This window comes from Haliotis rubra, unplaced genomic scaffold (assembly GCF_003918875.1).
Source record: "Haliotis rubra isolate DU_JTF1 unplaced genomic scaffold, ASM391887v1 Scf925, whole genome shotgun sequence".
In the NCBI taxonomy this organism is placed as follows: Eukaryota; Metazoa; Mollusca; class Gastropoda; order Lepetellida; family Haliotidae; genus Haliotis; species Haliotis rubra.
Window position 1 is genome coordinate 117,095 of NW_025767663.1, and position 22,932 is coordinate 140,026.

The window sequence follows — 22,932 nt, forward strand, 5'->3', positions numbered from 1 at the left end:
GAAAGTAATAGGGGTTTAGGTGTGTCGCCCACACATCCTCATCCAGGGCTCCAGATAAGGGCCGTATCGGCGTATGTACGGATATAAAATGTGCACGATACAGTAGGAAATAATTTAGAAAATGTAGCAGATACGCAGTACAGCAATGGTGTACGGTCTTAGAATCATTTACAGACGTATTTATCTGAAAAAGTATTGTTTTATTGTTTATTGACCTGTTTACACAAGAGTAGCAATGTTGTTGTGCATATATGAAACGAAACACACGATTACTGATACTCCATTAAATTCCATTAAGTACTCTATATGTACTCTTTAGGTTTTCAAGTACTCCTGCATTGAAACAGTAAGGAGTACTTACTCCTGATGCTGAAAATTTATCTGGAGCCCTGCTCATCCATATGCATTTGTACAAAAATAGACTTTATTAGTGCCGCAAGTGAATGGAAAATACTACTTGTTTATTAAAACATGGCCCTTTTCACAAAGCGATTGCAGCACTACAACTGCGTAATTGTTAAAGCATATAACTGTCACCTTAAGTAAGTCTATGTTAAAGTAGTGTTACGATTACTGTCGTAAGTCTATGTTAAAGTATGGATCATCACCTTAGCACTACGACTGTCGTAAGTCTATGTTAAAGTATGGGTGTTACGATCACCTTAGCGCCTTCGACTGTCGTAAGTCTATGTTAAAGTAACGATCTATCACGTGTAAAGTCTATGTTAAAGTATGGGTGTTACGATCACCTTAGGCTTCACGACTGTCGTAAGTCTATGTTAAAGTATGGGTGTTACGATCACCTTAGAGCTACTACTGTCGTAGGTCTATGTTAAAGTATGGGTGTTACGATCACCTTAGCGCTACGATTGCTTTGTGAAATGCAGATCAGTTTGCTATTTTTGTTGCTAATGAAATGTTTTGATATTCAAGTTCAAGTTTTTGGCACAACCGTACAAATGCAAAACATTGGGTTCAGCTTACCCTGAACTTCTTAGCCTACCTATTCAAATAGTAACGCTGACCCACGTGGCGATATCAGTGGCATCAACAAATATGGCATATAGGTAAAATACATGTATATATATTGTATACCTTTTGATTCGTAAGCATTAGCTAACCCATGCAGCATACATTCTTTCATATAATGTAAATGGGTCCCAAAACAAAACCATGGCTGTAAAATATACAATAAGAACAAGAGCATTTCCATTCTGAAAATAACATCAGACAGATATGTATGCTCTCTGCACAGTTTAGCCTTTATAAAGGTAGTTATACGGTTATACCTTAACAGCGTTCGAAATACCTGCCTGTCCGACCACTGCCGGGACGGGATTATTTTCAACACGGACTGCCAGATTCTCAAATTCACCTGCCCGACGGTTGGGTTAGAATTTAGACATGTATATGAAGTTATTCATCATATTTCAGGATAATAAATCATTATTAATTCACTCATAAAAATAAATGATGAATTCCAACTGGTGATAAACTACACCGCTTGTCAAACCTAAATTATTTGTGGGCAGGTAAGTTTTGGTCAGGGCTGGCAAGTTTTACATCTAACCAGCCCTGTGGTCTGGCTGAAATTTTGGGGAGTTTCATACCCTGACCTTAATTTCTTTTCATAGGCCTGTCAGGAATTGTGTCCTAGTTAGCTGGTCTGTTTGATGGACATTTTAGAAGTTGGTGAGTTACAGTAAAGGAAAGATCCCGTTATGGAAGACAACTACTTTCTTCCATCATGTGTCAACATTTCAGTATAGGATCTTATACCACTGCATAGGATATAATACTTCAATAAGTAATAACGATCTAATCCAAAACGTCACATCCTAATAGGACAGAGAGGTGTCAGAATATGTTGCTTCTATTGATAGTATGCTGAAATAACATGACTGATGTGTGTGTGAAAATACTTCGGACAAGTTGACTGGCAAACAGCAAACTATATTCAGTAACGTCTGGTATTTTCTAGTCCTCTACGACCAAATGGAAACATTCCTTGCATGTTTAAAGGAAATCAAGATAACAAACAATGTATCTGCTTATCAAGTTAACTCTGACTTCTACAGCAAGTCCTGCTATCAGTGAACACTCTTGCATTGTATAACTTGTCAAAAGTATACACGATTGTACAACAATTTCTTCCTATCTCCCAATACTGACTCCACTACATAGGTTACATGCATGAAACCAATCACTACTAAGAATCTAGAGACAGCTTTAAGTGTAGATACAAGGGTTTAACTGTCAACAAGTGGACTTTCTTTCGGCAAGGATCTGTCGGCTTCTTGTATCTGGTAAGAGACAGAGAATCACATGAGTGAAACATATCTTTAAACATTCCGGATATGATATAAACTATAAAGGTCTCACCATACTTGAGACCGCCTCCGTGGTGTAGTGGTTAGAGCGTCCGCCCGGAGAGCAGAAGGTCGTGGGTTCGATCCCCAACCGCATCATACCAAAAGACGTTAAAATATGGTACTTGTTGGTCCTGGTCGGCTCGGAGTCAGTATAATGTGTCTGAGTGGGGTATTCATGCTTCACTGAGGCATGGTATCTCAGTGAGCTAGCACTATAAAACCAGCTTCAGTCTGGGCTAGTACAAGCAGCCGCACATAGACATACACATACACACGCATGCATGTCGTCATATGAAATATTCTCAAGCACGACGTTAAACCCAATTTCACCTCACCTCACCACCATACTTGAATTGCCATATAGGTCTGTGTGTTAGTCTGTGCGTGCATGCATGAATGGGTGAGTGTTCAAGCTCGATGCTGTCGGCCTCTCTCTATGAGTGGCATGTCTGTGAGGTGTAAAAAAGCGTGTGTGAGGATGAGAGTGTGTGTGTGAGTGTGAGCGTGCACACACATGAGAGATAGAATGTGTGTGTGAGGGTGTGTAAGAGTGTGTGTAGGAGTGTGTCTTCTTTACCTTTGAACTTTAAGTGAAGTTAATAATCAATACACAACACAGTAAACAGGACAAAATTATGCAACTTACAACTCCAGATAAGTTGGTCCCTCTTTGATTTCATCCTGCTCAAGAAATGCCCAACATTTTGTGCTTGTAGTTTTCTTCTTCGGTTTGAAGTGTTTGAATTCAAAGAACACAGCAAATCCTGTGAATAAAGCGATGAAACAGTCCTTGAAAGCTACGATGCAGACACAATAAAAGTAAACACCACATTTGCCTATTCCAAAATGGGGGCGGTTGGGTAGCCTAGTGGTTAAAGCGTTGGCTCGTCACGCCGAAGACCCGGGTTCGAATCCCCACATGGGTACAATGTGTGTAACCCATTTCTGGTGTCCCCCGCCGTGATGTTGCTGGAATATTGCTAAAAGCGGCGTAAAACCAAACTCAGGCAGTCAGTATTCCAAAATGGGGAGAAATGTTCCCAAGTTATCTCCCCTATCCATGTTACCGCCTAGTTACCTCCCCTTACAAACACACCCTTCTGCTGCAGTTTTATATAATACCAACAAAAAAGAGAGAAACAATGAATTTTACCTTATTTCATGTAAGATACCACATTAAAACAGAGATATTCAGCATAAACTTCAGATATAACTTCAGGAACTGAGTATGCATGTGCTGCTTGGTAAATCTTGATATCTGGAGTAAGTGAGACCATACCAGAGGCGGATACAGCTTTTTGAGAAAGGTGGGGTGCACAGTTCATTTTCACCCTTTTTCACAAGTTTCAATGCTCATTTAATAAACTTTCAGGATGAGAGGGGGCACCCCCTCTGGATCAACCTATGTATACTTATGACAACTTATAACTCACGATATCTGGAGTGAGTTAATGCAGTTTTATGCCCCAGTCAACTAAACAGGGCCTTAAAGTGCAATGACGACTGTTTCAGGTGTTGCTTGTATCTCACCTGGTGGCAGACTTTCTAACGTCTTCTGTATATGGACGTCTACATTAAAGAACACACATGTGTCCTGCTTGTCCGAGGCTATTGGGGTGTTCTGTATGGCTGTTAGGTTGTGGCCTTTCACATCTGAAATGAAGGCAATCACTGATAACACACGAAGCAGACAGGTAATACATGTTGTGAGTTTTGATTAATTACACATGCTTGCAACCCTTTCCTGACAGTTAACACCTACACAACAGGTTGGTTAGTTGGTTTGTTCGTTGTTTAACGCCGCAATCAGCAATATTCGGTCTGTAAATAATTGTCTGGACCAAACAATCCAGTGGTCAACAGCATGAGCATCGATCTATGCAATGGGGAACCGATGACATGTGTCAACCAAGTCAGCAGGCCTGACCACCTGGTCCCATTAGTCAACTCTTACGACAAGCATGGGTTATTGAAGATCAATTCTAACACGGATCTTCACTGGTTTGCTGCTTTAAGGCTTGCATATGCACACGGGCACAAGTAATAGCTGTAGAGGGCTAAGTTATCATTTTTTTCTAAAAAAACATAATGTTACTTTAGAAGTCAATGGGAAAATATTTGGTTTTGTGGAACCCCAAAAGTCAACATGGGATACTGGCGACCTAGTTATCCCCTGTCCATGTTACCACCAAGTTACTTCCCCTTGTTAGAGCAAATTCTGGTGAAGGTATAAATGATAACAAGAAGAAGTAAAGTCGCCTCTTATGAAAGCATTCTAACCTACATATCCACAGGGAGGTAATTCTGTAGTTACCTTTGACAGACACACAGATGAAGGGATCTATGAATTGGGAAGCATCCTTCAAGCCCATCTTTTCCACTCGGACACTCAGGTATCGCATGTTGGCTATCGGCAGAGGCTTAGGTAAAAGGTTGCCTAAAACTGAAGGAAAACCCACTCCTTCATAACACAGCACAGACAAGCCAGAGGTCAATACTATGAGCAAACATCCATGTTCCAGGAAAATGAAAATTAACCAAACTACCAATCCTGACCACAAAATTTATTCTAGTTGCATCTGATGACAAATATTTGTGGTGACCTATTCAACCCTTAAAATTTGTTTGATAATAAGTATATTTCTCACAACTTTGAGGGAGAAGATATTTACAGACAAAAAAAGAATATTATATCCTCTGTTTTCAGAATTCTTCATAGAAAATAAATTTTGAAATTAACATCATGAGAAATGAAACCAATCAGTCCCTACTGAATCATTTATGTACCGTGGATGGTCCATACATGGACATTTCAATAATAAGCAGGTATCCCAGCTACTTCAACATGTCTTTCATAAACTATATACACTTTCACCTTGTAAAATAGGGAGAAACCTCAAACAATAATCACAGATTTAAAATTACAGACTCCCTTTAAATGAAATGACAGATGTGCTTTAAAGATAATACCTCTTTGTGATGGCTTGTCTTCATCATTGGAAGTGTGGAGACTGTGGACAAAAAAACAACAAATTGAACATCAACAAACAATTTCTTGATTGTGAAGTAATGTTATATAACATTACAAAACAAACTAAATCAAGACAGTAGAGTAAAGAAAGAGTAAGCAGCAGGTTTAATGCTGTTGACAGAACCAAACAAGTGGTCAACATGATGAGCAAAATTTAGATGAATAAAATCTAGATGAATAATTTCCCTGCCAAGCTGTCATCCGTCAAGTAATTGTACGTCTTGTGATTAGGGTTGGGTATTGCCAAAATTTTCGTATTGTGATATATTGTGACAGGTGTTGGCGTATTGCAGTATGTATTGCAATATATTGTGAAAGTGTAACACATGGGTTAAGGTAATGAAATTCCTTTCTTTTGAAACAATGCCACTGGTCAATGTCATGACTCAGATAAGATTGTACAAGAGATCAATTGAAAATGAAGACTTCAGCTCTAAAGTTTTGAACTGGCGAAAAAGCGTCTGCAGTGGCATCTGCCATTTTGGTTTGTTTATGAATACAACGAGTGTCGGTACCAATCTATTTTTTTTAATTATATGGTTTAAAGTCATGCAAATGCAATCATATGGTCAATAAACATTCTCAAAACTATTATTGTATAATAATATAAAGGAAATACAAATGTTATTGGTATTTTTTACATCACTAAAATTACCGATCATAGTCACGGAAATTGCTGATCGTATCGGGTGAACCGGTTCACAAAGAGTGTACAGCAATATATTGTATTGAGAAGTTTAATTTGCAATACCGAACCCCACTTGTGACAAATAACAAAAGGTGACTATGGAATAGTCAAATACATGACTATTCTGGTTGATCTTTGTGTAAAGTGAGTGAGTGAGTGAGTGAGTTTGGTTTTATGCTGCTTTTAGCAATATTCCAGCAATATCACGGCAGGGGACACCTGAAATGGGCTTCACAGATTGTACCCATGTGGGGAATTGAACCCGGGTTATCGGCGTGACGAGAGAAGGCTTTAACAATTAGTCTACCCTAAAGAAATGCTATGTTTCAGCAGCTTTTATATGTCCAGCATTTATATACCGGAAGTGAACTTAGGACCGTAGTGATTGGCGCCATCTGTTGGCGAAGTGGTAAAGGGAGATAACTGAGGAATGTTCCCTTTTGCATGAGTAAAGAAGTACTAGAATCTGTACTTTACTGAGAAAGTGTAATCCCAAATATATCATATGTTACATTTGACCACTTTCTAAAATGGCATTATGTATTTCATGAGTAAAGAAGTTTTCCAGACAAACATGTGGGGTGTGCCAAGGTGAGCTACACAATTTTTTTAAACACAATAGTAAAACAAGAAGACAAAGTCATCAATATCCCCCGCAATGGCAAAATACCATTCATGGTTATGTCTACGAGTTATGATTATGTCAAATATTTAGGTCTGTATATAGAAAAGTGGAAGGAGAGTATTGAAAGGTTTTTAAAGTTCTGCTCCGGAAAAGAGCACTACCACCAATTTCTGTTTTAGTCAAAATTGTTGCCATGGAAACGCCAAAAATATTTAATTCAGAATTCCAAAACTATCAAAAAGGAACCAGTACACCACCAGACCAATCTATGTGTCAAGTTTGGTGAAGAAATAGTGAACGGTTTTAGAGTTCAGCTCCGGAAAAGAGCACTACCACCAATTTCAGGCTAAGTCAAACTTGTTGCCACGGAAAAGCCAAAAATATTTTATTCAAGAAATCCAAAACTACCAAAGGCACTAGTACACCACCAGATCTATCTATGTGCCAAGTTTGGTGAAGAAATAGTGAACGGTTTTAGAGTTCAGCTCCGGAAAAGAGCACTACCACCAATTTCAGGCTAAGTCAAACTTGTTGCCACGGAAAAGCCAAAAATATTTTATTCAGAATTCCAAAACTACCAAAAGGCACCAGTACACCACCAGATCTATCTATGTGCCAAGTTTGGTGAAGGAATAGTGAACGGCTTTTAGATTTTAATAAAAACTGTAAAGAAAGCTTATTAGTTACTAGTCTCAATCATACTTTTACATTCTGATTCAACCTTTGGATCTGGAAATGGATACATATGCTGGCTTTGTCAGATCTAAGAACAATGACCACTGACGAGCGAATGTTTTAAATATTCAGAAATCCAAAACTACCAAAAGGCACTAGTACACCACCAGATCTATCTATCGGTATGTGCCAAGTTTGGTGAAGAAATAGCGAACGGTTTTAGAGTTCAGCTCCGGAAAAGAGCACTACCATCAATTTCAGGCTGTCAAACTTGTTGCCATTGAAACGCCAAAAATATTTTATTCAGAATTCCAAAACTACCAAAAGGCACCAGTAGACAACCAGATCTATCTATGTGCCAAGTTTGGTGAAGAAATAGCGAACGGTTTTAGAGTTCTGCTCGAAAAGAGCACTACCACCAATTTCAGGCTGTCAAACTTGTTGCCATGGAAACGCCAAAAATATTTTATTCAGAATTCCAAAACTACCAAAAGGCACCAGTACACCACCAGATCTAATCTATGTGCCAAGTTTGGTGAAGAAATAGTGAACGGTTTTAGAGTTCAGCTCTCGAAAAGAGCACTACCACCAATTTCAGGCTAAGTCAAACTTGTTGCCAACGGAAAAGCCAAAAATATTTTATTCAGAATTCCAAAACTACCAAAAGGCCCCAGTACACCACCAGATCTATCTATGTGCCAAGTTTGGTGAAGGAATAGTGAACGGCTTTTAGATTTTAATAAAAACTGTAAAGAAAGCTTATTAGTTACTAGTCTCAATCATACTTTTACATTCTGATTCAACCTTTGGATCTGGAAATGGATACATATGCTGGCTTTGTCAGATCTAAGAACAATGACCACTGACGAGCGAATGTTTTAAATATTCAGAAATCCAAAACTACCAAAAGGCACTAGTACACCACCAGATCTATCTATGTGCCAAGTTTGGTGAAGAAATAGTGAACGGTTTTAGAGTTCTGTCTCGAAAGAGCACTACCATCGATTTCAGGCTGTCAAACTTGTTGCCATGGAAACGCCAAAAATATTTTATTCAGAATTCCAAAACTACCAAAAGGCCCCAGTACACCACCAGACCAATCTATGTGCCAAGTTTGGTGAAGAAATAGTGAACGGTTTTTAGAGTTCACTACCTCCGGAAAAGACAAATGTGCACATGGACAAAAATGACGGACACACGCACACACAGAAGGGAGTCCATTTAATATCTATGTGCCAAAACGTGTTGCGCGGGGATAAAACTGTAAGGAAAGCTTAGTTACTAGTCTCAATCATACTTTTACATTCTGTTTCAGAATTCAAATCTGATGGACAGAAGGACAGATTCAACCTTTGGATCTGGAAATGGATACATATGCTGGCTTTGTCAGATCTAAGAACAATGAGCATTGACGAGGGCGAATGTTTTAACCACTAGGCTACCCCACTGCGCCTAAAAAGTTATAAAAGGTAAGGGCATAATATGAACATGACTGCACTGTAATATCTACCTGTTTGGATACTTCCGAGTCTGGAGCTGAGCTGCTCGCACATCTACTGGAAAATTCTCACTTGGTTTCAGACAAAGGTTCTTCAGAGCTGGAAACAAATTTCATATATTCATCTCGGAGCTAAGATGGCAGTAAAATAACTGAACTTGACAGTCAGGGAGTGTAAGCTGTTACAGAAATATACTGGTTACATCAGGTGCTAGGAGGTAGTTTAGGTTAAACCAATGTACCCCAGTACATATTTTCTGGACCCATGAAGATCTGGGATCGTCAGTAACCCATGCGACTTCAGTAACCCATGCTTGTCGTTAAGAGGCGACTAACGGGATCGAGTGGTCAGGCTCGCTGACTCTGTTGACACATATCATCATATCCCAATATTCTACTACTCCAATAAATATCTTAACCATTATGAATTTGGGTTGAGACTCCAGAACTGGTGCTTGATTTTAATGTGACTAAAGAACTACAAAAGATTTTTAGTGAGTGTCTTACTTGACTCTAGTTTCAGGAGATCTTCCAAGGATATGCCCTCCTTTGATACACGGTCCTGCAAATAAAGATGTTATCAAATCAGTTTGGAAATCACTCATTACTGTTTACATAAACTAAATATATGAATTTTGTTGAACACTGTAGTCAGTAATATTCATGCCATATCATGGCAGCCTGTGATTGACAACCCATTTTCTCAGTGGCTCTCCTGACATAAACAGATTGAGACACCTTAAAACTGAGAAATATTACTACCAAAAAAGGCCAGGCCTAGTCTACACAATCAACTGACTATTAAAGATTAAGATTAATCTTTCGGTCTCTTACCTGAAGAAATTTTGAACGTGAATCCAGGCAAACTCTAATTTTTTCCAAGAATTTCTGAAAATCAGAAAATGATAAAGTGTAAGCTGGACAAACAAATTAGAAATGGACCTCAATTTTAGTAGTGGTGTGAATATGCATGAAATAAATGAGTATGAGCACATCACAATCAAATACAGCCACAAAAAAGAAGAAATGAAAAACAGACATATGGATGTAAACAATGGTCAAGTCAAAAAGGGTCATCACCCTCATGAAAACCTAAAACAACACGAATGTTTCTAGTAACAATAGATATTGTTTGGGACAGTTTCTTTTATTTCTATTTGATACATTTCTTAATAATTACAGACTTCTTGTTTAGATCTGATGCAGTGGTTATTTGAACTCATCTTGAACAAAAACGTGCAGAAAGGTCCAATTTTCTTCAGAATGTGAAACATGGGTTCTGAACAGCTGTTTCCAGATGTGATAATCAAACATCGGTTTCTGTGCTTTATAGTAATTGTGGAATATATAAACAGTACCTTTTGTTTATCTGTGAAAATACCATTGTCACTCATGGAACAGTGGTGCAGCTGCTTGGATAAGCTGTAAAACAAAACTTTGAAGTGAGTGAGTGAGTGAGTATGGTTTTACGCTGCTTTTAGCAATATTCCAGCAATATCACAGCAGAGGATACGAAAAATGGGCTTCAAACATTGTACCCATGTGGGGAATCGAACCTGTGTCTTTGGCGTGATGAGCAAACGCTTTAACCACTAGGCCACCCAGCCGCCCCAAAACTTGGTCAAATCAAGTCAACCCTAAGCAACTCTTTACTTTACAAAGTTACTTTGATTTGTAAAATCTTTGTATGATTTTTATGTTTGTAATCCATTAAAAGATGAGCTATTATTTTTTTGTTTTTTTTCTGATTGCTGCCTCTGACCCATTCTCTTCCCACAGAGGTTACTCTTCATATCTTCCTACGTAACCTCTGTTCTAATATGGCCCTATCATTGTGAGAGTGTTCTGGATTCGTGATTGGTTGCAATCAGAGTTAGTTGTGCAGTCAGCGACGTTGTTTCAAAAGTGATCATTCGCAAAGCCTCGATAATTTCCATATGCTTCGGGAAAACTAGTACCTCTTCCCCAGCACGATGCGCATACGTTTCTTATAGAAAGAACCCAGTCATGTAATGGTGGATCAAAGGCGTCTCCATCGCCCTTGTTGACAACGGACATGTTGGCCATTAAATGTCTTGTATGTCACATCAACAAAAACATCTTGTCGATTGATTCCTGCACTCTCTATTGCCCTAGTTTCTGCTTTTCAGTTAAACATGAAATACCGAATCTATCCTTCGCACGTTGATCAACTAACTCAATGGTGGCGGCCGCCATATTGGATCTAAGTCGATGTAACATGTGATTTGGATTGGACAGAATGAAGGGAGATAATTTGTGTTACGATTTTTTCCCGCTAGGGGATTTTATGAGAACCGGGAAATATGGCCGTATTAGAACAGGGGTTATGTAGGAAGATATGACAGGAGTAACCTCTGTGGGAAGAGAATGCCTCTGATCCAGGTCAGTCAAATCTGTAAACAGAAACATACTACAGGAGTCAGTTTAATTCAAACACTGCTAAGTCTCAGTGTCTTACCTCTGGTACATTTCTGTAGCCTCCAGCGGCTGTCCCCATGTATCAAAGTCTGTTCCTTGTTTAAACAGTGTGCACCAACCAGTAACAATTGATTCTTGGTCATCACTGTCAGACACAGTCGTCATCTCTACGAAAACTCATTTCTGCAATGGATAAGCAGAACAATATTAAAGCACAAGAATAACACACCACTGTTGGTTTTATGGGGATTTAACATGTTATATTTGGTATTACACTTTCTCAGTAAAGTACAGATTCTAGTACTTTTCTGGGGTTGAGTCCCATCCAGGATTCGAACCCACATCCTCAGAGTCAGGCACCTAATCGCCAGCACACAAAGTCATGTTACATTTGACCAGAATCTGTACTTTACTGAGAAAGTGTAATCCCAACAACCGTGACACATCGTAACTTTGGTACTGACAATCCGGTTCACTGTCTAAATAGCAGTCAGGAGTGATGCTGTGTAAGATTATTTGGTTGGTTTGCTGCACTGAGCAATATTCCAGCTATATGGTGGCTGTGAGCTTTATAAGGAAGAAATGCCAGAGATAATGCAGGTCTAAGGCACCAGTCCTCGTTTGAGTATACTACATGTCTTTTGCAAACTACAGCCATTGGTGCATGTCTGTATATACACACTAATTCAATCCCAATTGGACAAGTTAAAGAATATTGTCCCTTTGTGTACAAAGAACAATAAATGCAATATGGAAATGTTGAACGAAATTAGTGCAAGTTTGCTTCAAAGTTTGAGAACAATTCTAGTCGATAGGTGAACACGGTTAAATGGTGAGATCTTGCAGGTACTGAATGTCTCTTGTTCAAAATCTGGAAATATAGTCTCATTGTGAAGGGGCAGTGGGGTAACCTAGTGGTTAAAGCATTCATTTGTCATGCCAGAGACCTGGGTTCGATTCCCTACACGGTACAAGGTGTGAAGCCCATTCCTGGTGTTCCCCATAGTGATATTGCTCGAATATTGCTAAAAATGGCGTAAAGCCATAGTCACTCACTCACTGATTGTGACGTACATGACATGGAAGGGTAAAAGTGGATGTTTTCTGTTTTCACTGAAATATAGCTATTATGATATGAGCTGATGTACTAATTTGGTGCCCTTCGATTACATCTGGTGCCGGTTTCGCCGTTGGCAAACATGGTAACGTATTCGGCAAGCAAATGGGATTGCATTTACTCTCGGCCTTATCCACAAGATGACATCGTTCAATCGATCCAATAGAGTGATAACATTTAAACATACTGAGATAGTAAATCAGCACATTATGTATAGAAGAGGAAACGTAACACCCTTGGAGCAGAGAGGCAACAATATACCAACACGGTATGCCGGTTTACACGAGGCTTAAACAGCTGTGAAAGAAAACAACCCGGTACGAGCTGATTATTTCAAGATACTCACAGAAGTCATAACCTGTGTGCTGTCAGTAACTAAATCACTAATACAGCCTTCACTCAGATGAAGAAATTAAAACATAAATCCAACCGTGTATCTCCTGAACAAGTGAAGTTTATAAATACAGGTAATACTTTAATACAACGTTATTCATCTCATTTAGTCTAAAACCATACAATCAATGCCTAGAATGGAGCCAAAGACTTGTCAAATGCCATCGTAGATTTCTCTACTTGATTATTTCAGTGACTCACGTCTGAATTACAGTTTATATTTAGAGCTCAGCCGTACTGTTTTCCACAGGGAGCACTAATAAATCGGTGTGAAGTCCATTTCTGGTGTCCCCCGCAGTGATATTGCTGGAATATTGCTAAAAGTGACGTAAAAACCATACCTACTCACTCACTCACTAATAAATCGGCTACTCTTACAAAATGTTGAATTTTCAACGCCGTAATAATTGTTTGGGGAATTCCTATTGTTACGACTTACAAAATGTTGAATTTTCAACGCCGTAATAATTGTTTGGGGAATTCCTATTGTTACAACTTACAAAATGTTGAATTTTCAACGCCGTAATAATTGTTTGGTAGTTTTGTAATGACCGTGACACGCGGTTCGGGTTCTGTCGTTTAGAATCATCTGCTCCTCTCGGACCTACAGAGGAGGTGCGGTAGCCTAGCGGTTCAAGCGTTGCTCGTCACCCCGAAGACCCGAGTTTGATTTCACAAATGGGTACAATGTGTGAAGCCTTTTCTGAAGTCCCCCGATGTCAGGTTGCTTCATTATTGCTAAAAGCGGCATAAAACCATACTCACTCACTCCTTGGACGTGACTAGCGAACTCTCCACTTGACCCTCTCCTCCTGTTCAAGCAGCCATTTCCCTTTTTCAGTTTCAGAATATGCAATTTTCATATAATTCTGTTTTTTTCTGGGTCGTGTTACGATGGCTTCAATGACCTACTTTGGCATTGTTCCGGTTTCCAAAATGTTTATTTCTCCACAAGAAGAAACGCGGAAACGTGAAATATGTAACGAATGAGCGACAGGGCGCCATGGTCAAGTTCATGCATTCCGTCCACGAATGGTTTCACATTTGCGCGATCTAGATCGATGCTCATGCTGTTGATCACTGGATTGTGATCCAAACTCCATTATTAACAGATAGCTGGAATATTGCTGAGCGTGACGTTAAACAACAAACCAACCAACCATGGTTTGGGTCATGAATATAGCTAAAAGGTCACGTGACTACACAGGGGTTGATACAGCTCTTTGAGAAAGGTGGGGTGCACGCTCAGGTCAAGGGGGAGGGGGGGGGGGGATGTTGCAACCCCACCTTCGGGATCCGCTTATGCAAGCTTTTTTCAAAGCCACAAAACCACGCGACGTCATTGGCGTGAACATTGTGAAGATGTGATGCCAAGTTCGTTTATTGTAGTAATGACGATGTGTGCATGATTTAATTGTTTATTGTAGTAATGACGATATGTGCATGATTTAATTATGTCTTCCAGTGTCTATTGTAACCATGAAGCAAGTTATGATCGCGTGTCTGTATAGGAATCACTGAAGGAAATACTGACCAAAGATTAAAGTGGTGTAAGTATACAGCTTCTTGGACTCAGGCTTAGTCTCTGAATACATGTATATATAATTTTATGATAGTGACAAATAAACCCATTTAAATTGTGAAAAAAACCCAGTGAGATGGGAGATTCAGAGTCTGAGGAAATCTAGACTTGCTTCATTAAGAGCTTTAGCATTGCAGGGAGTGCTGGGCAGTAGGTTGGTTGTTGTTTAACGCCGCACTGGGTGGGAAAAAAAGAAATATGATTCAAGGACCGTGACTACTAGAACACAACAGTGTTATAGTTGCCATATCTGTAGTGAGTGAGTGAGTTCAGTTTTACGCCGACTCAGCAATACTTCAGCTATATGGCGGCGGTCTGTAAATAATCGAGTCTGGACCAGACAATCCAGTGATCAACAACATGAGCATCAATCTACGCAATTGGGCCACGGTGACATGTGACTGACCACCCGATCCCGTTACTCGCCTCTTACGACATGCATGGGTTGCTGAAGACCAATTCTAACCCGGATCTTCACAGGTCCTGGGCCGTAGGGAAACTAATGTGGTTCGGGGACTGTGAGACTCACTATACAGCTTCTCTGAGTAGGGAATGATGTTGAGTGAGTGAGTTGGTTGTGTTTAGCGAAGCTTTTAACAGTATCTCACGCCTGTCGTTTCAGAGGCGCTGACCAACCTAGAAACAAGACAACCCGGGATTCGAACACAGATCTTCAGAACGAGTTGTGCCGCCTCAGGCTACTGGGGAACCTGTGGCCCCGTATGGTGGAGAAAAATCCAGTTTTGATATGTGAGAACGAAAGAGGCATCAGAATGTGAGACAGACAAACCACATTTGTGGAGCCCAAAAGAGAGATTTCTGTGAAATGAGAAGAAATCGTCTATGACACAAAAATATTTTTCTTATGACCTAACAGCGGCTATTTGTGATGAATGTTATAGTAATATCCTGTATCCTATGCCTTAGTGATTAAGCAATTAACCATAGATATCTATCAAGTGAAAAAGCACCAAAGGTTCTGTCCATTGCGCAACCTTATCGAATATGAATATCTTTACACGTTCATTTGTCCTATATTATGTTAACCAAAGAAAGAAGTATTTTCCAAAATGGCCCTTATCTCGAGTCAGTGTTAAAATACTCTCCTCCTTACTTTCTTTCCACGTCGAAGTCCCAGGTACAATGTGTGAAGCCCAATTCTGTTGTCCCCTGCCGTGATATAGCTGGAATATTGCTACAAGTGGCGTAAAACCACACTCACACATCTTTCCTACAAGGAATCTTCAAAACAACATCGAGTAGTCCTATTTATTCGTCTTGCATTTTGTCAGAAAATGAATTGATGCCCTAAATTGGATACGATATGTTAACTGTAGTATGTAACTCATTTGTATATGGGTTTATGGCATGTGGTGCCATAAAGATATGAACTGACTGACTGACTGACTGACTGACTGACTGAGTTTTGGTTTACGCCGCTTTTAGCAATATTCCAGCAACATCACGGCGGGGGACACCAGAAATGGGCTTCACACATTGTACCCATGTGGGAATTCGAACCCGGGTCTTCGGCATGACGAGCCAACGCTTTAACCACTAGGCTACCCCACCGACACAGATATGAACTGACTCCAATGGTCCTCAACAAGCTCAACAGGTGGTATTGTGCTGTGTCGCTGCAACCAACTAATCAACACTGATAATCGCAAAAAGAGCACACGTACGACAATCGGAAATTATTACTCTCGATCTGTTTACCTTTAAAATATGGTACTTGTTGGTCCCCGCCTGGCTCTCGGCATTAATGGGTACAACAAGGACTGGTCGGCTCGGAGTCAGTATAATGTGTCTGAGTGGGGTATTCATGCTTAGCTGTGGCAATGTATCTCAGTAAGCTAGCACTACAAAACCAGCTTAAATCTGGGGAGCACACATACGACAATCGGAAATGATTACTCTCGATCTGTTTACCTTCCCTTGTAACAACGGAAGTGTATAGGCAACAACGCCAGATATCTATCGGAACCTTCAAAATATTCCCTTCGAAGCTGAAGTGCTTAGTTTTTGTATTAGTGATATTCAAGTATAAGATGGGGAGAAATCATTAGCGGTAACTTTCTCATGTCTCATTTGGGCGGTGGGGTAGCCTAGTGGTTAAAGCGTTGGCTCGTCACGCCGAAGACCCGGGTTCGAATCCCCACATGGGTACATTGTGTGAAGCCCATTTCTGGTGTCCCCCGCCGTGATATTGCTGGAATATTGCTAAAAGCGGCGTCAAACCAAACTCAGTCAGTCAGTCATGTCTCATTACAAGTGTGTTGTTTAACGCTGCTTGTTCCAGCTATATGCATATATGTACAGACAATCCAGTGATTGACATCTTAAGCATTGATCTACGCTACTGGGATATGAAGACATGCATCACGCAAGTCGACGAGCTTGGCCACCTGACTCCGTTAGTCGCCTCTTACAACATGCATGGCTGGTTGAAGATCAATTCTAACCCGGATCTTCGCAGGTTAATTTCCTTACAAGTAAAAGTAAACTGCGACGTTATAGATATATAGCTTGAACGACTTTGTCATACAGACCCTGAAACAAATATATCAAAGAAAGCCCATGCAAGTCTAGAATATGTGGCAAGTCTAGATTTCCACAGTTTCAGGATGAAGAAAGTCTCTGGGCTCCTTAGATTAATATTTTTATGAACAGTTTTTTGTGTAAAATATGTTCATTTCAGAGACTGTATGTTTGTCTATCTAACGACATAAGGCAAGTAACATATATACTCCAAACACGCGTACAAAGTTATAAAGGAATATATCATTGCCATAAAACATAGCCTATGTCATATGAAATACTCAAGTATTCATTTTCCATTAATACTGATATTATTTAAACACCTACTTAAGAGGAGGGGCGGTGGGGTAGCCTAGTGGTTAAAGCGTTGGCTCGTCACGCCGAAGACCCGGGTTCGAATCCCCACATGGGTACATTGTGTGAAGCCCATTTCTGGTGTCCCCCGCCGTGATGTTGCTGGAATATTGCTAAAAGCGGCGTAAAACTAAACTCAGTCAGTCAGACTTAAGAGGAGCGACGGTGTATTTGGGCGAAAAGTATTCTCCCGCGTGGTACAACATCTGAGCATCTGGAATAATTTGTCAAACAGCATTTGCACTGAAATGAATAGTTCATGAGTTCAATGCGGTTTCACATTTAACTCACTCACTGACATCCATGCGCACCGCCCGTGAATCAATCAAGCCAGCAATATTCAGCGACAAACGGAGCATTTACCGTAACACATTAATTTCCACGTCCAGTGTTCCAGTTTGCAAACAAATCCTAATCAGGATTGTGTGCATCACTATTAGTTGAAGCAGACAGGGGTCGGGTGATGTCAGCTGAACGAATGTGTCTCGATGTAGAGGAAATCAATGATATATTCGTTGGTAAATATATGTCATATAAAAAATAAGGAATGGTCGAGATGTTTTGCGCAACAACGCTTGTGTACCACACAATTACTAATCATTAGCTTACGTGTTAAATTTTACGCCATTTGACGTAATTATCACGTTAACGCTAATTACGTGATTAATTTCTGTAAATGGGGAATAATTGGGCGGTTTTCTTGTTGAACCACTCGAGCGTAACACACCCAGCTGTACACGTTTCAATGATTTAATACTAACCGCTAGAAATTCGAAGACGATAATTGAAGCATAACCCATTTGTCGAAAAGCAAACGATATCTTATTTACGACAAATTATGACGCCAGTTACCCCAATTCGTAGAGAAATGTGTTGCACACTGTCTTATGAATCCCAATTATTTGTAATCGCTCTACTGTAATAATTGCTGGTTGATAAATATTGTCGTAAACATATTACCCAATCGTGTACGCATGCGTATTACGAATCTAAGGCCCTTATTTCCTGTGATAAATGCGGAAATTTCATGTAGTTGTTTCATGTAAACAGCAAGTAAAACAATTGTTTATGTGAACGCTAATGATAGTAAGATGCGAGAAAAATATATACGCGGACTGTTGGTCGCAAACATTTCATAATAACTTACCTTATGTAATTGTATTTGTGAAATGATAAATAAGGTTATTTCCCTTGTATGTTAAACATGGCAGGCTCGGAAGAGAAAACAGCAGATCAAGTGTGTAAATGGTTTAACTTGTCAGTTCCGTAGGAATGTCACAACATACCGGTATGTATCCAACATCTGAAACAGTTTCTGAAGATACTTCGTCGAAATGGAAAGGTTTATTCATCAAACCCTTAATAACAGTGAGTACAATGACATCCATTATTGAAAGTCGGAACATTTCCTGATATGTGTTCATCAATGTTTTCGTTTAACCCATCAAGTCACAAATATGCCCGTATGAAAGGATGTGTTTGAATGTAAGCCTAATGACACATATGCCTAGGTATGGTATGCGAGTTTTTTAATAATCTTGCTAAGCAGATGTTTATATCATAAAAAGTAGGAACTACATGCGTCCATATACACACTGTCAGTCACAGATTGATAGTAAAAGTTGTTATACAGGGACTCTAGATGGATAGGTTTTTCAACGATAGTGAAATTTATTAACAGCAGTGACAAAATGTATGTGTTTTTTTTACATGCTTATCCACAGCCCTTGTCATGCTCATGTTATGTGTCATTTGCATGGTGCTTTCAGTCTTTCACAGATTGATCATATTATCAGTTTCCTAATCACATGTAAGACAAACTGTATTTGGATCTTATTACGTTGAGAACAGTAAATCCATATTACCTCAGTAGCAAATGTTTCTTAAAATTTCATTCTGCAGTAATGAGACAAATGTTTATTATCTCAGTAAGTAACCATGCAAACAGTAGCTACCAGTGAAGACGGCAGTAACCTGCTAGCAAATTCTGTCCAACACCATCTTCAAAATGTATATCTTTCTCATTAGTAAGGCTTGGTTAGAATGTTTCTTGTATTACATGACCCACCTGTCTACAAAATTGCTACGCTATGTATATGTTTTATTACCTTTTAAACAGTGTATAACTTTTGCATCTGAAATTTAATCATTGCACTATATCAGAACTTGTGGCTCATGCCATATCACTTGGCTGTTGTACATGCTAGTCTAGTATGATCCTGTCATGTAAGTTGTGTGTCCTCAGAATGTATCCAAATCATCAATATAGCTGCAAATAACCAATGAGGAGTGACTTTGCACAATACATATTATAATAAACATCATATATACAAAGTAATTAAAGCATCTTGTTTAATTTCCTTTGAATTATATGTACTTATTGATTGTAAACCTACAGGAAATATCAAGACAGGATCCTCCCTACCTAAGCAATCACATGAAACAGGAAATATTTTGTACTCACCTAACAGAGAGTGTTTGTTTTGAGCCTCTACTATGAAGAGCTTGAGGTGGCATTGAATATTACAGTTATACTTTGTTCTATGTGTAAACCACTGTCAAATGCAAGTTTGAGATAAAAAGAAGTGAGCATGTTTAAAGTTTAGATAATATTGCAAATTCAAGTATGAATCCAATACTGTTTACAGAGGTTGACAGGATATATTATGATGATTATATGTGTTTAACACTGCAATCAGCAGTATTCCAGCTACATGTTGTGTAAAATCGAGTCTATACCCAATAATCAAATGATTGATACCATGAGCATTAATTTATACAAATGGGATGTGACGTCACCTGCATCAGCCAAGTTAACGAGCGTGACCACCCGATCCCATTCCTTTCTTCTTAGATATCATGATATTATGATGCATTGACAGTTGTGGTCTGTTGATATGTATATTCAGTTTGGCAAAAACTTTATAATTATCAGCCTGAACTTGGCTGTTAGCATTACTTTGAGTAGAATTTAGTGTGATAGTATCCCTGTGTTAAGTGAGTGATGGAGGCATTAAGGGAGTCCCTGCTATAGCTGCATACCAAAATGACAATCTTAATATTTTTGATACTTCTGACAAAAGCACAATGATCATGAACTTTGATGATCCATGATTGGTTGTTTCATCAAAATGAAGAAAAACATTTAAGTACAGAAAATGGAGTTAATACTCCCATTACCTTGATGTTTTTATCAGAGTTCAGATAGAACCCTCAATCCAAGAACATAATAAGCATTAGTTCAATATATCCTATTTAGTAACTTATCATTTCTGAAAGACAGTACAACATGATTAACATTGAGATGTAAGTAACTAGCCATGTTCATTTAATCTTGTTGGTAGTGGCCAGTGTTACAGTTCATCAGTTAGCTCCAAATAAAATGGTCAAAAGAAATCTCTCAGGGCTCGATTTAGATGTTAACCCTCTTGCACCAGGTGCAACCTAAGATAAAAACCTAGTTGCACCAGTCAAATTCCAGTTGCACTGTTTTTAATGCAATATGTAATATCAGAAATATGCGATTGAATTATGTAGATGTTTTATTCAGAAGTTTACCCACTCAAAAATTGACTTTCACCTGGTGCAAGTTAGACAAATAACTAGGTTGCACTTTGTAATATTGGGTTGCACCAGTGCAAGTAACAAAGCACTAAATCAAGCCCTGTCTATAATGTTAGATTTTCAAACATCACAACAGATGTTTTGGTTGCATATGTAATCAGTGAAAAAATAACCCAAAAAATAACAAAAATGCTTAAAGTTTTGAACTTTGTACATAGTTCAGTTTTCTTTTATCTTGGTGGTAAATGCAAATTTTGCTACTAGTGAGGAAGTTGGCTCCAAATAAAAACTGCCAGGAAAGTTCTTAGATTTTCAGACATCACAACAGATGTTTTCGTTACCTATGTAATTGATGAGTAAAAATACTGAATGCTTTGAACTCCAGTGATGTTGTCAGGTACATGTGAACTAGCACTTTTACATAGCGTACATCATAGCCAAATGTGCTGCCTTGTTACTTTATATATTATATGTCTATTTTGTGGATCCTGTGGCCTAAACTTCAACAATTGTGGTATAAGATTTTGGTAAATTTCCTACACACAAGTAATTTCAGTAATGATGTTAACTTCACACTGCATCTACTGAGTAATTAGCTGAGTAATTAGCACTGGAATGAAACCAAATTTAGTACCCAGGTACCTGACCCCCTAGACTAATTCTTAGTCTCTGAATATATATAATTTTGATAGTAACAAACAAGCCCATTTAAACTGAAAAGGAGCCCCAGGGAGGCCAGAGATTCCTGAACCTGAGGAAATCTAGACTTGCTTTATTTAGGGCTTTAGCACTGCAGAGAGGGCTTGGCAGTAGGGAATATAAGGTTAAAGGCCGGGAGAGCCACATTTCCGAAACAGATAGCCAAAATTGATGTGGCTCTCCTGGTAATAGTTACGGTTGCGTGAACATGGAATGTGGCTCTCCCGGCTATGCTGTCAAAACATGCTCAGTGATTAAAACGCCTTACCATATTTAACAAAACAAGACATGTTTCCTCATAATTTTATTCAGATCACAACAGGTTTTGTTTCTATAATTAGCACAATATGATATACTAATAGGTGTATTACATATGATATAATAATAATATCACACAACTGAACGTGTTCATCTTAAATTCCTTAAATTAGCTACCGGTCTTAGATATTACACCCAAGCTTTATGGTTTATGGAGAACTTGGAAGACAACCTATTCAGCTCAAACTCTCTAAACGATTAATAACTTATTGGTGCAAATTGAAATTTTCCCTTCCAAACAACAAAATAGCAGCTTTCATTCTAGATTATATTTGATAGATTATGCTCCCTGGCTAAATCACGTGAAACATGTATGTTGTAAATGCGGGGTACCGGATGTAATTGTAAAGCCCTTTCATTATACTCAAACCTGGAACATATCAAAATCTAAATCAATCCAGAAAGACCAGTTTTAACAATTGTGGACCAGTGAAATGAATAATTTATCTAAAGGACAATATTATAAGATTTTTAAAAACTCACCTTTACTCGACAAATAATTACTGCTATCTGAAAATATTTGGAAACCTATTCTATATCTTAAAACATCTAACCATAAATTGCCAATAGAAAGTGGGAGATGGACGAATCTCGCATGAAAAGAAAGAATATGTAACCTTTGTAACTCGCAATTAACTGGGGATGAATTCCATTATATCTTTAGATGTTCATATTTTAGCCAAAAACGCATCACTCACCAAGATGATAGCTCTTGTTCCTTCCCTAATCTCTCAACATATATAAAATTGATGTCAAGTACTAAAATTTCAACAATCAAACACCTATCTAAATTTATCAAATGTATATGTTCTAGTTTTCAGTAATCATTGCGTATATTCACTGTCATCACCATCCTTGTATATTCTGCATTCCATATTCATGTATGCCATTTACCACCAGACATGGTACCATTTTGAGTAATAAACTCTGAGTGAAGAAGCTAAACACCGCGCTTGTGAGTAGGAAAGATTATTAGTTTCTTGTGAAAACAATATTATACATGGGGACACTCTTTTACCGGTTAAGGTAATCCTTT

At 38.8% G+C, this 22,932-nt stretch overlaps 2 protein-coding genes across 2 annotated transcripts in view; one reads left to right on the forward strand and one right to left on the reverse strand.

Annotated features, from left to right (window-relative positions):
• Positions 1-1,508: 1,508 nt before the first annotated feature.
• LOC124264456 (axin interactor, dorsalization-associated protein-like) lies at positions 1,509-12,910 on the reverse strand. Its single transcript, XM_046699198.1, has 11 exons — positions 12,792-12,910; positions 11,369-11,511; positions 10,248-10,311; positions 9,724-9,777; positions 9,397-9,451; positions 8,902-8,989; positions 5,343-5,383; positions 4,687-4,815; positions 3,903-4,025; positions 3,019-3,136; positions 1,509-2,303 (listed from the first exon to the last, which is right to left on the reverse strand). Exons 2-11 carry the CDS (start codon positions 11,491-11,493, stop codon positions 2,210-2,212), a joined length of 891 nt encoding a protein of 296 aa, XP_046555154.1. The 5' UTR covers positions 11,494-11,511; positions 12,792-12,910; the 3' UTR covers positions 1,509-2,209.
• A 5,393-nt stretch (positions 12,911-18,303) lies between these two features.
• Positions 18,304-22,932, forward strand: part of LOC124264458 (son of sevenless homolog 1-like) — a 36,116-nt gene continuing 31,487 nt past the window's right edge. The window contains exon 1 of the mRNA XM_046699200.1: positions 18,304-18,683. Coding sequence (XP_046555156.1) covers positions 18,588-18,683 — 96 coding nt within the window. The 5' untranslated portion in view covers positions 18,304-18,587. The remainder of the gene's footprint in view (positions 18,684-22,932) is intronic.

Bases quoted from the DNA above. Each gene is read 5' to 3' on its own strand.
- LOC124264456 (XM_046699198.1), bottom strand. From the start codon at position 11,493: ATGACGACTGTGTCTGACAGTGATGACCAAGAATCAATTGTTACTGGT. The intron at 4,026-4,686 runs GTAACTACAGAA...CCTTCATTTCAG, and splicing joins CATCTGTGTGTCTGTCAAAG to ATGTGAAAGGCCACAACCTA. The intron at 3,137-3,902 runs GTGAGATACAAG...CTTTATTCACAG, and splicing joins GTTAGAAAGTCTGCCACCAG to GATTTGCTGTGTTCTTTGAA.